At 43.5% G+C, this 17,530-nt stretch overlaps 1 protein-coding gene across 3 annotated transcripts; it reads right to left on the bottom strand.

Annotated features, from left to right (window-relative positions):
- Nucleotides 1–8,294: 8,294 nt before the first annotated feature.
- Nucleotides 8,295–9,960, bottom strand: LOC308239838 (protein BEX2-like). Of its 3 annotated transcripts, none has more exons than XM_080652695.1 (3): nucleotides 9,718–9,831; nucleotides 9,278–9,366; nucleotides 8,295–8,921 (listed from the first exon to the last, which is right to left on the bottom strand). In XM_080652695.1, the coding sequence occupies exon 3, from the start codon at nucleotides 8,914–8,916 to the stop codon at nucleotides 8,551–8,553; it is 366 nt and encodes a 121-aa protein (XP_080508821.1). In that variant the 5' UTR covers nucleotides 8,917–8,921; nucleotides 9,278–9,366; nucleotides 9,718–9,831; the 3' UTR covers nucleotides 8,295–8,550. The 3 variants fall into 3 exon arrangements, with proteins under 3 accessions (XP_080508821.1, XP_080508820.1, XP_080508822.1); XM_080652694.1 differs by having other exon boundaries at nucleotides 9,278–9,397; nucleotides 9,718–9,817; XM_080652696.1 differs by lacking the exon at nucleotides 9,278–9,366 and having other exon boundaries at nucleotides 9,718–9,960.
- Between the last annotated feature and the right edge of the window lie 7,570 nt (nucleotides 9,961–17,530).

Here is a 17,530-nt window from a genome sequence, read left to right as displayed (position 1 = left end):
TGTGGGTCCAGTGTGGTGATCCTCCAGTGAAGTTGTCCCAGAGGCTTGTGGGCTTTCTGCTGAAGCCTGGTGTGCAGTCAGCAAGTAACATATCTCTTTAATGCCTGCCCCTTTCCCAATATCCCCCTCTCCCACCAATCATGGAGTTCCTGCCTCAGTACTCTGGGTGCCGCTGGAGAGAAACAGGTTTCTTCAGCAGCATTCAGTAAAGCTGGGGTAGCCAGGCCCTCAATTGCTAATCTCGGTTTCTCCCATGGGAGAGGTCACTACCAGCTACTTCAGCCTCATGCTGTTTTGCCTTGAGGGATGGGCAGCAGTGGCAAAGTTTTTCTTACCCTCTTCAATGCATCCAAACATGTATTTTTTTAAGTGGAATCTCCCCTTCAGGAATTCTAGATTTTTATAAAGTCTCTCACATCTGTGGGTCACTGCCTGAGTTAGCACTCTCCACAGTTTCCCCAAATGGTGGCTAAGAGAGATTAGAGCAGGTTCATAGGCTGATTCCAAAGCCTGTACAGAGGTCAGTGTGCCTATTACCAGATGCACAGGTGGGCAACACTCCTCCTGGTTCCCTTATTTTATGGGGTTGAATCCCACAACTCCCACAGATACACTTTTGTTAGTAGATGGGTGCCTAACTAGTTGTTTTAAAAGTGGAACTGAAAGGAGGGACATCTTATGCTATCCTGATACTGACACTTGGTTCTACAAGTATTCATTCTTTGAAATTTCTGAAAACACATGTGTTGACGTTATAAAATAATTTATTGAATCAATCCCTAGTTGATAGATTTTTAACTTTTCAAGCTTTATTATCAACTAGAGGTCCAGTGCATGACATTTGTGCACTGGGGTTGGGGGGGTCCCTCAGCCCAGCCTGCACCCTTTCACAGTCCAGAGGCCCTCCTCTGGGGATGTCCTTAGTGCTGCCACAGAGGTGGGAGAGGCTCCCTCCACCACCGCTGCACTCGCCAGCAGTCAGCCCAGCTTCTGGTTGAGCAGCGCTCCCCCTGTGGGAGCACACTGACCACCAGGGGGCAGCTCCTGCATTGAGCATCTGCCCCCTGGTGGTCAGTGCACCTCATAGCAACTGGTCATTCTGCCGTTTGGTCGATTTGCATATTGCCCTTTTATTAATAGGATATTTCACCAATAACACTGCAAATATTGTCCTCCATAAAATATATGACATTATGTATTTTCATTGGTGTGAATGTATCACAATATCTGATTTATCATGCTCTGATAAACACAAAACATAATCATTTCTAAATATCTAAAACTACAAAAATGTAAAGAGAAAAACATAATAGTCATCAGTATGCTTATCAACCAATTTATAACATATTGCTATTTCATCATCTGTGCTTTAGATTTTTAAAAAATTATATTACAGTTATACCTGCATTCATCTCACTTTTCTTTCACTCCACTCTCTTCCCAGAGGCCATCACACTTTAAGGCTGATGTGCCCAATGTTTTTATACCTTTACTAGATATTTTTATTGTCTATAAAGAACATACAGCATTACTTTTTGAGACTTTAGAACTGTTGAGAATGGTACTGTAGGTACCATTTTATTATTTCTGCTTGGTTGGTTCCTGTGGTTAGGCTGGCTTAAACTGCCATGTCTGCCCCTTCCTATGTTTCACCTGCCTTTGTTTTCCACTGGACCCCTGCCCTATCTGCCTGGTACTGTATGGTTTTGAAACATACTTTTCTTGCATGTTATGCCTTGGTATTCATCCATATTGATTTTCAGTTCAACTGATATATAGTGTTTCATTGTATAAATGCACCACAATCCACTTTTTGTTTTTCTATTGATGGAAATGCAAAGTCTTAAAAATGTTTGTTCATATTATTGTCATTATTTTTATTTTTCATAATTTTCCCCCTTTGTACAGTGCTGGAATGAATGGATATTCTTGTTCCTAGCTCTTTCCATCCCTAGGCCAACAAATGTTTCAGTATTTTATCAATCCTGTTTGGCCAGGGGTTTCTCAAATCTGCCCTTACATTAGCAGTCATCCAAGATATGTGTCAAACACACAGAATCCTAGGCCCATGTCTTCAAGTTGCTAATTCATTAGATCAGTGCAGGGGTCCAGAAACTTGTATTTTTCAGTAGTGCCTTAGGCAATTCTGAAGACCAGGCAAGGTCTGAGAAGCTCTTTGATCCGTTAAAAAGAAATCATCTCATTAAACTCTTAACTTACTTTTTTTAAATTTCTAGTTCAATTTAACTTCTGCTCTTTTATATCTTCATTTTTAAATGATTGGGTTAAAAGTTTAAAAATACAGACATGTATAATGTAGCAATTTAACAAATTCAATAAACTTCTCTATTAATTTTCACTGTACAAATACACACTTGAAAGATAACTTTAATAACTCAAGGAAAAATAAGATAATTGTTTAGAATCATAAATAGCTTCTAAGCAGAGCATTCCTTATACAAGAAACTATTGTTCACCAACCTAGTAGCCCTTATGTGATAGATTGAATTGTTCTAATGCTGAAAGTTTTATTACTATTTTCTTCATGGTCATTAAATATTTTTTGTTGTATTTATTTCAAATTGAAACATATTTGTATAACAACACAAGTCATAAAACAATGGTGATTGTGAAAATTATTGGTGCTTTAAAATATGTAACAGTTAATGTAACATATCCAGTCCCAAGCTTGGTAATATTTTCTTTTTTTAAAGAATCTCTATTCTGTTCAGCTTTTATTTTTACTTTTAATTTTTTTATTTTTTACTTTTTAAAAATATTTTTTATTGATTTTAGAGAGGATGGGAGAGGGAAAGAGAGAGATAAAAACATCAATGGTGAGAATCATTGATCAGGTTGCCTCCTGCATGCCCGCCACTGAGGCTCGAGCCCCTAGGCTGGGCATGTGCCCTGACCAAGAATTGAACCATGACCTCCTGGTTCATAGGTCAGTGCTCAACTACTGAGCCACACCAGCCAGGTGGTAATATTTTCTTAAAGAAAGTATTCTAGAAAAATGGAAAAATGGTGGCCAAATAGGCAGCAGTGTTGTGCACCTCCTTCTAGGGCCAAGCCAGAAAAGCAACTAAATTGGAGAACATACACCCTGAATTAACAAATTAGACACACCTGAGGAGACAATCCTATATAATAAAAGCCCAATATGCTAAGTGTCCAACTGTTCCTTTGACCATTCGACCAGTCGCTATGATGTGCACTGACCACCAGGGGTCAGATGCTCTGACTGGTAGATTAGCTTGCTGCTGGGGTCCGGCTGATCGGGACTGGGCAAGATGGCCCTGAGATAAGCCCCAATTGGCCCTGATCGAGACTGGGCGAGATGGCCGGACATGCCCTGGAGCCTTCCTTGGCCCCAATCGGTAATAACCAGAATAGTGAGCTGAGGTGTTTTCCCGGGGTCATGTCTTGCGACACTGAAGAATGAGATATGCAGAAGATTTAAGCAAAGTGTGGAAAATTTATTACAAGCAGATTCAGACTCCCTGCAAGGGGAGGGGGACCCAGTAGTGGGCTGCCTGTTGCTCTATGTCTTCCTGTGTAGACACCTGATAGATTCCCTCAATTGTTTTTGCCCAGCAACAGACCTAAACTTTCCCTGTCTCTATGTGTTATTTCTCTGTTCTTATGCTGAACTTTTTCTGTTTCTATGTGTTCGTACATCTTGGTTACTGCAGGCCCTCCCTTGGTTTCCCATGCCTCCCACTTTGAGTCCAGAAACATTTTATTATTTCTGCTTGGTTGGTTCCTGTGGTTAGGCTGGCTTAAACTGCCATGTCTGCCCCTTCCTATGTTTCACCTGCCTTTGTTTTCCACTGGACCCCTGCCCTATCTGCCTGCATTTCAAGTTAACCCTCTCATCGGGACTGGACAAGACAGGCTGGACACACCCTGGAGCCCTCCCGCAGTCCTTTCCCCACCAACCAATCTCCTGCGGTCCCTCTCAATCCTCTAAAATATTTCTTCTAATTAATTTCCTTTCAATGTGCACAAATCCATGCACCAGTCCTCTAGTTTTTAATAAGGAAGAACAGAGGATGCCTAGAGAATGCCACCTGCCAGCATAACCCACATGGAACCACCACCTTGCCCCAGCAGTGAGTGGTGCAGTACCTCCCAGCAGGCTCCCAAACATCTGCAGGGAGCGTGGGCCACCAGAGTGAGCTCCCACACCAGCCTGCTGGGACCCAGAGTCCTAGGATCCAGCTCCAAGACCCTGCAGTGAGTGCAAGCCAGGGGGAACCCTGTGCCCCACCCCCTGCCCTGGACCCCAGAACCGTGCTGCTAGCCTGACCCAAAGCCACCTTGCACCCACTCCACCCCCAGCACCGTGACCTGCTGCCAGAGCAACCCAGAGCAGCTCAGAGCATGCCACAGGGGAGCTCTGACTGTGTGACCTAAAGCAGCCCGTGCCTGCTCCACCCCGGCCCCTGGGACAGTCCTGCTGGGGCCATCCAGAGCAACCCAATGTGCACCTAACTCTGGGGGACAGGGGAGCACTCACCTCAATCCGGGTGACAGAAGAGCACCAACTGAGTGACCCAGGGCAACCTGCCTCTGCTCCAAACTAAAGAAGGTGAACTGAAGCAAACCAGTGCACGTCTCACTCTGGGCTACAAGAAAGCGGGGACTGTGTGACCCAGAGCAACACACGCCCACTCTACCCCAAGCCCAGGGACTTGCTGCCAGGGCAACCTGGAGTAACCTAGCGAGCATGCCCAACTCAGGCCACAGGGGAGCTCAGACTGAGTGACCCAGGGCAACCTGCCCCTGTGCCACACTGAGGAGGAGTGAACTGGAGCAAGCTAGTGCACATCTCACTCTGGGCTACAAGAAAGGGGATTGTGTGACACAGAGCAACCTGCATCCGCTTCTCCCTGGCCCCTGGGACAGTCCTGCAGGGGCTACCCAGAGCAACCCAGCACATGCCTCACTCTGGGTCATAGGAAAGCACTGCCAGGGTGACCCAGAGCAAGCTGGTGTGCCCATCCAGGGGTCACAGGATCATTGTCCCACTAATAGAGAGATGTGGAAAGGGAATCCGGAAGGCTGGTCAACCTTAATTGCTCTGAAAGGTCGGAGCTAATCACCCATTGTTTAGTTGAGATATTGGTAGTTGAAGCAGCCTCCACCTGTTACTCTTATGTAAATTCTTGCTGATTGGCTATTATTGGAACATCCTGCCTAAAGGATATGGGTGTATCCCATAACCTTAATAAAAGGGATAGCAAAGCCAGAGCAGGTGGTAGTCCTCCCCCTAGAGGTGGACTCCCGCCTGGCCCCCAATATTACCAAATTAATGCTTTTCTAGTCTCTTTTCATTTGTGTGCGGCCTTCTCCAGAACCCGAACCCTGAACCTGGAGCCCTGAACCACACGGGATGTGAAAAGGATTCCCACATCTGGCGCCCAATGTGGGCCAATGACTGGTTTCCAGCACAGGACCATGCTGCAAGTGTGCTGCCAGAGGGACCTAGGGTGCCACCATGCCACAGGTGCTGGACCACAGAGTTAACTGCATGCCAGAGGGCTCTGGGCCCTCACAGGGAGTCGCACATCAGAGGAACCATGCACACACTCCCACCACCCCGAGCATTTGAAGCAGCCAACTGAGGGATCAGATCAGTGGGAGAAGGGGATACAACTCAGAGCAGAGACAATACAGATGTAAGACTCAAGGCATACCCAGCCTCTGGGCTAACGATTTCCTGACCATTGCCCGGATAGCATCTTCAATCTCTCAAACCCCAAGCAGGGTGCCCAGGGCAAGAAAGAGACAGCAAAAGTGAGGAGACAACGAAACCACCCCCCAAAGAAAGAAAAGGAAGAATTGCCAGAAAAGGAACTAAATAAAATGGAGGCATGCAATATGTCAGAAAAAGAATTCAGAATGAAGGGTAATACAATTCATAAACTGGTTGGAGGGGGAAATCAACAACTTATGTAAGAATCAAGGGGAAACAAAAAATAATATAGCTACAGTAAAAAACACGATGGAAGGTTTGCACAGTAGACTAGAAGAAGCAGAGGACAGAACTAGTGAGTTAGAAGATACAGCAGAAAAACACACCCAATCTGAACAACTATTGCAGAAAAAAAATTAGAAAGCAGGAGGAGAGCCTAAGGGAGCTTTGGAACAACATGAAACAAAATAACATATGTATAATAGGGATGCCAGAAGAACAAGATGAGGAGCAAGGATTAGAAAACTTATTTGAAGAAATAACGACAGAAAACTTCCCTGATTTAGGGAAGAAAAAAGTCACACAAGCACAGAGGGTCCCAAACAACATGAACTAAAAAAAGACCCACACCAAGACACATCATAATTACAATAGCAAATGTTAATGACAAGAGAGAATCTTAAAGGCTGCAAGAGAGAGACAGAGAGTTACCTACAAAGGATTGCCCATTAGATTATCAAATTATTTCTCAACAGAAACACATCAGGCCAGAAGGGAATGGAACGAAATATATACAAAGTGATGCAAAGCAAAGGACTGAATCCAAGAATACTTTACCAAGCAAGGCTATCATTTAAAAATGAAGGGAAAATCAGGAGCTTTGCAGACAAAAAAAAAAAAAAAAAAAAAAAGGCTAAGGGAGTTTATCACTATGAAGCCAGCAATGCAAGAAATGCTAAAGGGTCTGTTGTAAAAAGAAAAAATAGAAAGGGAAGAAGTAACACAGGCATAAAGAATAAAAATGGCTACAAACAAGTACCTATCAATAATAGCCTTAAATGTAAATGGACTAAATGCTCCAATCAAAAGACATATTGTGGCTGACTGGATAAGAACGCATGACCCATACATATGCTGTCTATAAGAGACCCACCTCAGAACAAAGAATTCCCACAGACTGAAAGTGAAGGGATGGAAAAATATTTTTCAGGCAAATGGAAATGAAAAAATAAGCTGGGGTAGCAATATTTATATCTGACAAAATAAACCTCAAAGTGAAGGCCATAACAAGAGATAAGGAAGGCCACTTCATAATACTAAAGGGATCGATACAACAAGAGGTTATAACTCTGGTAAACATAGATGCACCCAATGCAGGAGAACCCAAATACATAAAAAAATTCTGGAAGATATCAAAGGAGAGATCGACAGCAATACAATCATAGTAGGGACATTTAACACCCCATTGACATCAGTGGATAAGTCCTCTAGACTAAAAATCAGCAAAGAAACAGCAATCCTAAACGACTCACTAGATCAGATGGACTTAATCGATATCTTCAGAACATTTCACCCCAAAGCTACAGAATACCTATACATTCTTCTCAAGTGCACATGGGACATAGTCAAAGATAGACCACATATTGAGACACAGGCAAAGTCTCTCCAAATTCAAGAAGATTGAAATCATATCAAGCATCTTTTCAGATCACAATGGCGTAATATTAGAAATAAACTACAATAAAAACAACAAAAAAATTCAAACACTTGGAGGCTAAATAGCATGTTATTAAATAATCATTGGGTTAACAAAGAGATCAAAGAAGAAATAAAAAGCATCCTGGAAACAAATGACAATGAAAACACAACAATCCAAAATCTATGGGACACAGTGAAAGCAGTCATGTGAAGCAACTATAGTCTTCCAATATATAAGGAAGTCCTGGGTTTATTCATCTGGCTAAAGGCCCACAAAATCACTTGGTCTGGCCCTGCCAAGGCATTAGGGGTGAGTTAATTAAATGTATGACCAAATGTAGCAGGCTAATTTTTAAGTTGATAATTTTGTATGGCCCTCAAATTATTTTATAAATATCCAAATGGCCTTTGGCAGAAAAAGGTTCCCCACCCCTGGGCTAAAGTATCTAAATTTTATGACCAAGTATTTACTAACTGACCCTTCTGCTTTCATAAGATCATTAAAAAATAGTTTCCACCCTGGCTGGTGTGGCTCAGTTGGTTGAGCGTTATCCCATGCACTGAAAGGTTGCTGGTTTGATTCACAGTCAGGGCACACACACAGCTTGTGGGTTCAATCCCCGGTCAGGGTGCATATGGGAGGCAAATGATCAAAGCTTCTCTCTCTCACATCTTTGTTTCTAGCTCTCCCTCTCCCTTCATATCTCTCTAAAATCATTAAAAGCATATTTTAAACAATAGTTTCTATTTCTTCTCAAACTTCAGATAATATAAACTAAAACACATCAACCCATCTCACAAAAATGAGTTCCCATATTAGTCATTTGATATATTTAATTTCAGCATTTTCTTTTCATGTATTAAATTAATATATGAAGTGAAAAGAATACAGAGATTACTTTTTTAAACTGCTTTATTAACTTCACAATACTGTATATGATAAGCATCTTTCCATGCAATAGGTGAAATTCTCCTAGTAACAAAATCTCACAAGCTGGGTGAAAAGCACCACATTCAACTAGATTAGAAGCTGGTAGTAAAGACTCACCAGAAACAAGTAACATCAAAAGATTTACAACAAAGGTACATTACAAACATGTGTGTTTAGAAAGCAGGTGTCTCCCTATCAACTTCAGGGAAAACATCAGGATTCAAGGCATAAGGCAAAACTCATCGTGATGGTCATGGTGAGGGGGGTCAGTGCTAACTGCCCGCAGACTATGACTTAACTGCTTTCCCCTCAGCTTTTCCATCAGCTGTCTCATCTCCTCCCCAACTCTTTCCCTATTCTCTTGTCTCATCCTTGCCTGTGGCTCTCCAAGCCTCTGACCCCCGTCCCATCTGTACTGCAGGATGGGCTGCCTAACGCGGAACCGTCTACGATTTCCTCTTGGCACACAATGTTCACCAGGCTCTCCTTTATTAGCATCTTGCTCCTTTTCATCCTTTATTTCATTTTCCTGGTTGGCATCTTCCACGTTGAGATTTTTAACCACTTGTTCCTCTTTGGACGCCATTACTCCTAGAAGATAAAAGGGGAGGGAATTAAATTTTTGGTGTACGGATCAGCACCGAGGACAGATACCTTGCTACTCATCTTTCAGAGTCCTGGATAGCAAAAGTTATTTTTAAAAACTCATGTTTCCCACCTGAGAAGCTCCCTACACCCTCTAGTGGGCCTCCAGTCCCACCTCTCCCACTTCTCTCCCGTTCCTCACCCCAAACCCACCATTTCCCCTACAGATTCATCCCTAGGCCTCTTCAGGTACCAAAGTGGAGGCCAGGGGACCAGGGATGGAGGATTTGGTGGTGGAGGGGCAGGGAGAGGTCTCAGACTGCTCTATGCATCCACCCCGCAGCACTATACCCCGCACCCACCTGGGCCTATCCTTGATGTCTCCCCTCTTCTTGATTCTCGCCGCGGGTGCTCCACCGGATACTTGACACAGACCCACAGACCCACAGATCTGCAGAGGGCCGGGGTGGAGGGAGCAGGGACTGTGGCCAAACGTTACTCATCGACTCACCGCCGGCAGGTCCCTCCTCCACCCCCGCTTCACGTCTCCCCAGGTCTCTCCCCGTAGCGGCTTCACCATTTTCCTACAGGCACTCGGCGGTGATTTCCATCGCTGAGTTGCTCTGCTGCCCTCCCTGGAACCCCGCCGCCCCAGCACCCCCACCCCACGGGGTCGCTGTTTAAGTTCCCAAGAATGCCGGAGTGGACAAAGCCGGCAGGGACCGGGGCACTGATCCCTGCGCCGGCCTCCGGGGTTGCGGGGCGGCCGCCGCCCTGGGCCCCACGCGTCCCGAGCCCTTACCTGCTCCGCTTTTCCAGGGCCCGATGCCAGCCCGCCTGCGCAGGGCAGCGGGGAGCTGGTACCCAGAAGGGAGTGACGACTGCACCGAAGGCTGCGTCGCTCTGCAGCTCCCGGTCACGTGAGGGCCTCGCGTCACCAAGGAGCTCGAGAGCCTCCCCCCCCCCCCCCCCACACACACACACCGACCCGAGAGGAGTTTGACCGGACCCGCCCCCAACTGCCCAAGCCGATCTCTCCCTCCAAGTCTCTGCTGGGCCCAGCGTGTACCTTCCTGTCGCTCAGCCTGGTCCTCTCCAATCTGAGGGCCCACCCTACGATTGGGGGTTGTTCCCTGGTTACCAGGGAGGGTCTGCACCTCCTTCCCCCTAACAACAGCACATCCTTGGCATTGGCTTTGGCCTTTTCTGCTTTCTCTCCTCTTCTCTCTGGCTATATATCTGCTTCCTAACTATTTCTCTTTATTTCCTTTTTAAAAATCAGTGTGGTCCAAAAAACTGAAAAGTATGAAATTTCATTTTTAAAAGACACGCTTCAACCTGGGGAAGTATAAAACGTCATTGTTTATGTTTTCTGGCACTACACAGAAAACATTTTCTTTGGGCTCCATACAACTTCCTTTTTGGAACATTCTAGCTTGTTTCAAATTTTTACAGAAAGGAGGGGGGTGTGTTCCTAAACACAGTTGGTGTTTTGAAAATGATCTGTGAAGTAGATCTTTGGGAAGAAGTCCAGTTGTCAGATCATGGCCATTTAATGTAAATAATCTACCTTTTCCCCCCTTCTGGGTCAAATTTCAAGTTTTATTAATAAATGTGTATATCTTATTCTATTATAATAAACATTGATTAAATATGAAAAAGCATTTGCTGACAACTGAAATCATCTGCTGAAGTTTAATGGCTAATACTAATGATGGTTTTGAGGCAGATTGAGGGATGAAGATAGTCATATCATCTCTTTTTTGATAAGAGACTGGGAAGGGGCTGCTGGTCTTCCTGCTGCCACATTCCAGAGCAAGTATTTCAAACTGCCTCCTGCGGGCAGCATGTGGTCCACAACGAATATTTTTGTGGCCCAGCCAATATAATGGTATGTAAGAAACGTTTTAATAAAAATTTTGTAACTTAATTTTTACAATATCCTGTTATACATAATCCTATCTAATAAAAGAGTAATATGCAAATTGACCATCACTCCAACACACAAGATGGCTGCCCCCATGTGGTCAAAGATCCTGCCCCCATGTGGACACAAGATGGCCACCACAAGATGGCCAGCAGGGGAGGGCAGTTGGGAGGGACCAGGCCTGCAAGGGAGGGCAGTTGTGGGCGATCAGGCCAGCAGGGGAGGACAGTTGGGAGGGACCAGGCCTACAGGGGAGGGCAGTTAGGGGTGACCAAGCCGGCAGAGGAGGGAAGTTGGAGGCAACCAGGCCTGCAGGGAAAGACAGTTGGGAGGGACCCAGGCATGCAGGGGAGAGCAGTTAGGGGTGACCAGGCCTGCAGGGAAGGGCAGTTAGGGGTGACCAGGCCTGCAGGGGAGGGCAGTTAGGGAAAAACAGGCTGGCAGGGGAGCAGTTAGATATCAATCAGGCTGGCAGGGGAGTGGATAGGGGGTGATCAGGCTGGCAGGCAGAAGCGGTTAGGGGCAATCAGGAAGGCAGGCAGGCGAGCAGTTGGGAGCCAGCAGTCCTGGATTGTGAGAGGGATGTCCCAGATTGGAGAGGCTGCATGCTGGGCTGAGGGACACCCCCCCCCCTCCGTGCACAAATTTTGTGCACCGGGCCTCTAGTTATTAATAATGAACTACAACGTTTGCTAATGACTGATTACTATAATCGTGTTGCATTCATTTCCCTATGCACAAGCACACCATTTCTATCCACTAATACTAGCAGAGAATATTTTAGCAGCTGATTGCCCGTCATTAGTCTTGGACTGACTTGGTTGGTGTGTGCAACAGGAAATATTTCGCTTTCGGAGAACAAGAGAAATAGGTTTATTTGTGTCACACTTGTTAATTTGTGCAGTTATTTAGTGTCTGGTAAGTTAACGTTCAAGAAAAATATTAATTTTTATTAAAATTTTCTATTATTTTATGTTAACGATGACTCATTTATTTCAGCCCTTTGTATTCAGCATGTCTCTATGGAAATAAACCTACGTTTCTATGAAAATTGAAGCTTTTGGTTTTTTGTGGCCCACATAAACTTAAACCTTGTTTATTTGGCCTGTGTTAGCCTTTGAGTTTGACATGCTTGTTCCAGAGCCTCTCATTCCCTACATTCATACTCCTGACTGTTACTTACTCCTATTATATGGATGGAGAGGTGACCAAGGTATTGACCTGAGCAAATCTTTGGGCTCCCTCCTTTTCTTTCCCAAATTCCCACCTAGTGATTCACTTCCCAGATACATGGTGGGGGCAGGGGTCTGTCCTCATACTGGAAATCATTTGGGCCTCTTCTACACCTGGTGGTGGGGTATTCCAAGAATCATAGATAAGTGATTGCTGGGGGAAGAGCCTCCCCAGTCAGCCTGCTCTCTCTTCTTTTTCTCCTTGTCCAGGTAGAGGCCTCTCTCAGACCTTTCTGCTATCTCTCACCTGGCTTAGGAAGTGGAGACTGCTGGGATCCTCACCCTAACCTCCTTGCCTCCAGGGCACTTAGGAAGAACCTAGCCTTGCTGCAGGATCACTGTCTGCCATTCCATACCCACTCTGGTACTCCCTCATTGATGAAAGGGCCTGAGGAATATTCTCTGCAGACCATCCTGAGTAACCTTAGATTAGGCATTGTGAACATGGAAGTCTGTGGAAACCATTAAATGTTATTCAAAATTATGTGTACTAGCATATGTGAGGGTGGTAGTGGTAATAGATTCACTTTTTTTTTTTTTTAGGGAGAGAGAGCATACTTCTTAGCAGATTCTCAAAAGATGTTGTGATTCCTCACCCCTCAAAAAAGATTAAAAGTCTCTTTAGATACTGTCTCACTCTTTCTCATGTAAATTATTCTCACCTAGACCCGCCTATTTTTCCTTTGTTTCCTGCCTTAGTATCCACTTATTGGCCAACCCAGAACCTAGCCATTGTCCCTTCATTGTCCCTCATATTCTATTAGTAACCAAATCTGGTTGTGATTATCTTTATATCTTTTTTATTGTTGACAGTATTACAGATGTCCCCTCCCCTCCCCACTCCTTTGCTCCCTTTCATCCAGCCCCCACCCCACCCCAGGCCTTCAGGACATTATTGTCTGTGTCCAAGGGCTATGCATATATGCATATGTGTTCTTTGGTTAATCTCTTCCTGTTTCCCCCACCCCACCTTCCCTCTGAGATCCGTCAGTCTGTTTCAAGCCTCCATGCCTCTGGACTTATTTTGTTCGTCAGTTTATTTTGTTCATTAGATTCTATATATGAGTGAGATCTTGTGATATTTGTCTTTCTCTAACTAGCTTATTTTGCTTACCATAATAATCTCCAGGTCCATCCATGCTGTAACAAGGCTAAGAGATCCTTCTTTTTTACAGCTGCATAATATTCCATTGTGTAAATGTTCCACAGCTTTTTTTATCCACTCATTTACTAATGGGCACTTTGGCTGTTTCTAGATCTTAGATATTGAAAGCAATGCTGCTATGAACATAGTGGTGCATGTATTCTTTCTGATTGGTGTTTTGGTATTCTTAGGATATATTCTCAAAAGTGGAATCATTGAGTCAAGCAGCAGTTCCATTTTTAATTTTTTTTTAGGAAACTCCAAACTATTTTCCACAGTGGCTGCACCAGTCTGCATTCTCACCAGCAGTGTACTGTGGTTCCCTTTCTCTACATTCTCACCAACATTTGTTGTTTGTTGATTTATTGATGGTAGTTTTTGTGGAGGTGTGAGGTGATACCTCAATGTCATTTTAATTTGCATCTCTGATGATGAGTGACTTTGAGCATTTTTTTCATATGTCTATTGGTCATCTGTATATCCTCTTTGGAGAAGTATCTATTCTGGTCCTTTTCCCATTTTTTAAAATATATTTTTATTGATTTCAGAGAGGGAGAGGAAGAGATAGAAACATCAATGATGAGAGGGAATCATTGATTGGCTGCCTCCTGCAACCCAGCCTGCAACCCAGGCATGTGCCCTTGACCAGAATCGAACCTGGGACCCTTCAGTCCGCTGGCTGACGTTCCATCCACTGAGCCAAACTGACTAGGGCATTTTTCCCATTTTTTAATGGATTGTCTTCCTTTTGTTGAGTTGTATGAGTAGTTTATGTATTTTGGAAATTAACCCCTTACCAGCTATATCATTGACAAATATGTTCTCCCATCCAGGGGTTCCCTTTTCATTTTGTTGATGGTTTCTTTTGCAGTGCAGAAACTTTTTAGTTTGATGTAATAGCATTTGTTTAATATTTCCTTTGTTTCTTTTGCCCTGGGAGATGTATCTGCAAAAACACTGCTACGTGAGATGTCTGAGATTTTACTGCCCATGTTTTTCTTCTAGGATTTTTATGGTTTCATGACTTACATTTAGGTCTTTTATCTACATTTATATCTTTTTAAAATATGTCTTTAGTGATTGTAGAGAGAAAGGGAGAGGGAGAGTGATATAGAAACATCGATGTGAAAGGAACCTCAGTGGGCTGCCTCCTGCACACCTCCTATTGGGGATTGAGCCTGCAACCTGGCCATGTGCCCTGATCAGGAATTGAACTGGTGACCTCTTGGTACATAAGTAGATCTTGCTCCCAGGCATATCCTCTGTTTAGTTTAAATAAACTCATAAACCTTCTCCACAGTTTGGATGTTTCTTACCTCAACAACTGTTTAAAGTAAAGAGCCTGGTTTCTTCCTGCTGTTTATAGTAAAAGATGAAAGAATTAAATTGAGGAAGGAACTATTAAGTAAAAAGGAACCAGCACTTGGTGATTTGGAGAATACTCAGCCTATTTAGATTGCAGAATATTTTTAAGTGTGTTTTTTGAAAAAAGAGCCAAGAGTCTGACTGAACACCTTTTACTGAAGACATTAGATGTGTGTCTAATGGATCCCATCAATCCTCTCAGCAGAATCCAGGAATAGAAATGAGGTTGTCCTGGAAATATCTATGGAGAAGCCTCTTGTCTGATGGCATGGATCCCCTGGACATACATAGGAGACCCACACATTTTTTGAGAAAAATGTTATACAGCCAAAATTGCTGCCAGCTTTCCTTGAAGGCAACAAAGGAGGGATAAAATGAAAGAAGGCTGTCAGACTTCTGGGATTCTACAGATAGGAAACAGGGTGATAGAGCTACTTAGTTGCTAACATGTGACATACTTCAAGAAATACAAAGAATAGTATAAAAAACTGAATTTGACAACATATTAATGAATATATGAATAAATGACTTTAAAAAAAGGAAGAGAATAACTCTGAGGACAAATACACAGCTACAGAAGCAGAGTCCAGAGAGGGCAGGACCTAGAGAATAAAGCATGGTGCCACAGAGATGATTATTGAGTATTAAATCCTAACATAATTTACCCTGCTTGGTTTCAAACTTGCTTGGGACCAGTGACTTTTTAAATCCTTTTTATGTTATTTTTAGAATGAGAATGTACATCATATGCCTGTTTCACCATTGTATTTTGGAACAGAAATTTTTTTGTTTTTACAGTTCCACAGATAGAGACAATTTTATCTGCACATGGATCATAGCCAGAGTTTCACCCATACCTGATTTGGATGCTAAGATTTGGGACTTTCTGAGTTGATATTGAGATGAAATATTTTCTCAGAATTGGGTTTAGAATTCATTAAGACTTTTAGTGATGGTGGGATGAGGTGAGTGTATTTTTTTACATGGGATTGATGTGAATTTGGGGGAAGGGGAGGAGGAGCGAGAGTAGACTAGTGAACTTTAAAAGATATGACCATTCAGAACCTCAGAATGTGACCTTATTTGAAATAAAGGTATTTTCAGATAAAATTAAAGTAGGGATCTCAAGATTAAATCACCCTGGATTAGAGGGGACTATAAATCCAATGATGGTTGACTTTATAAGAAACAGAAAGGAAAAGAAACAGAGACCCAGGTAAGAAGATCATATGAAGATGGAGGAAGAGATAATGTTACGTTGACACAAGTCAGAAAACAACAGGAGCAACCAGAAGCTAACATTGGCAAGAAATGACTCTCCTCTATAGTCTTTATAGTACCATGGCCCTGCTGGCACTGTGAATTCTGATTTCTGGCCTCCAAGACAGTGAGAGAATAAATTTCTGGTGTGTGTGTGTGTGTGTGTGTGTGTGTGTGTGTGTGTGGTTTAATCCTCACCAGAGGATGTTTTTTTCTTTCTTTTTTTTTTTTTCCAAAAATATATTTTATTGATTTTTTACAGAGAGGAAGGGAGAGGGATAGAAAGTTAGAAACATCGATGAGAGAGAGACATCGATCAGCTGCCTCCTGCACACCCCCCACTGGGGATGTGCCCGCAACCAAGGTACATGCCCTTGACTGGAATCGAACCTGGGACCACCCGGGACCCCCCCAGTCCACAGGCCGACGCTCTATCCACTGAGCCAAACCAGTCAGGGCAGAGGATGTTTTTTTCATTGCTTTTTAGAGAGTGGAGGGAGAGAGGGAAGGAGAGAAAGAGAAAAAGAGGGAGAGAGAGAAAGAAAGAGAGAGATAGAGAGATAGAGATAGATAGATAGAGAGAGAGAGAGAGAGAGAGAATGAATCAATAATGTGAAAGAGACACATTGACTTGTTGCCTCCCCCAAGGGCCCTGACTGAGGCTGGGAATTGAACCTGTAACCCAGGTATGTGCCCTTGACCAGAAATCAAACCCCTGACCCTTTGGTGTGTGGGCCAACGCTCTAACCACTGAACAGCACAGGCCAGTGCAATTTCTGTTCTTTTAAGCCATCCATTTTGTGGTACTGTTACAGAATACCTAAAAAACTAATATAGCAATATAGTGCACATATTTTTCAAAAATACAACTATTAGGTTTCTTCTTTCTTTTAGTAAAATTTGTCTCCATTTTATTTCAATACTAGAGGCCCAATGCACAAAATTTGTGCAAGGGGCTTGGCCCTCGCAGCCCCAGCTTCGTCTGGAAGGTCGTCTGGACGGTAGTTCTGCTGTTTGGTCTAATTAGCATATTAGCTCTTTATTATATAGGATTCACAGTTCTGGCTAAGTAGGTAGTTATGGTTGGATAGCTTTTCATAGGGCATTTCTACTGCTTTTAATAACAATTCTGCTTTAATATCAGTTCCCCTTTTCTCTACTGATTTCTTTATATATCAAGGATATTACTCCAATATCAGTCATAAATGATGACAATTTTTTCTTCCTAGGTTTTTACTGCTCTTTAATATTGTTTGTCCCCAAGGGAATTATTTTTAAATTTGAATAGATTTGTATGGCCAAGAAGGTAATACTATTTTCTGCCTAAAAATATTGGACTAATATACTAGGGCAGTGGTCGGCAAACTGTGGCTCGCGAGCCACGGTTTGCCACTCTGTTGACTAATGAGTTTGCCGACCACTGGGATAGGGGCTTAATCACAAGGAACAACAACAGCCTGTAATTATTGGAATCGAGAGTCTAGGTCAGTGGTTGGCAAACTCATTCATCAACTAAGCGGCAAACCGCGGCTCGCGAGCTGCATGTGGCTTGCGAGCCGCAGTTTGCCAACCACTGTACTAGGGGAACCACCTCCTCCAGGTCTACCAGAGTAACAGAGCACACTACCTCAGAAGCCATATAACCTTGGGGACATACACAGCCTGGGTTGTAGAGGGATCCAGGATT

Source organism: Plecotus auritus, assembly GCF_963455305.1.
Source record: "Plecotus auritus genome assembly, chromosome: X".
Taxonomy (NCBI): domain Eukaryota; kingdom Metazoa; phylum Chordata; class Mammalia; order Chiroptera; family Vespertilionidae; genus Plecotus; species Plecotus auritus.
This window is presented reverse-complemented; position numbering and strand designations above follow the sequence as displayed.

Coding starts and splice junctions, on each gene's coding strand:
- LOC308239838 (XM_080652696.1), bottom strand. CDS start 8,916: ATGGCGTCCAAAGAGGAACAAGTGGTTAAAAATCTCAACGTGGAAGAT.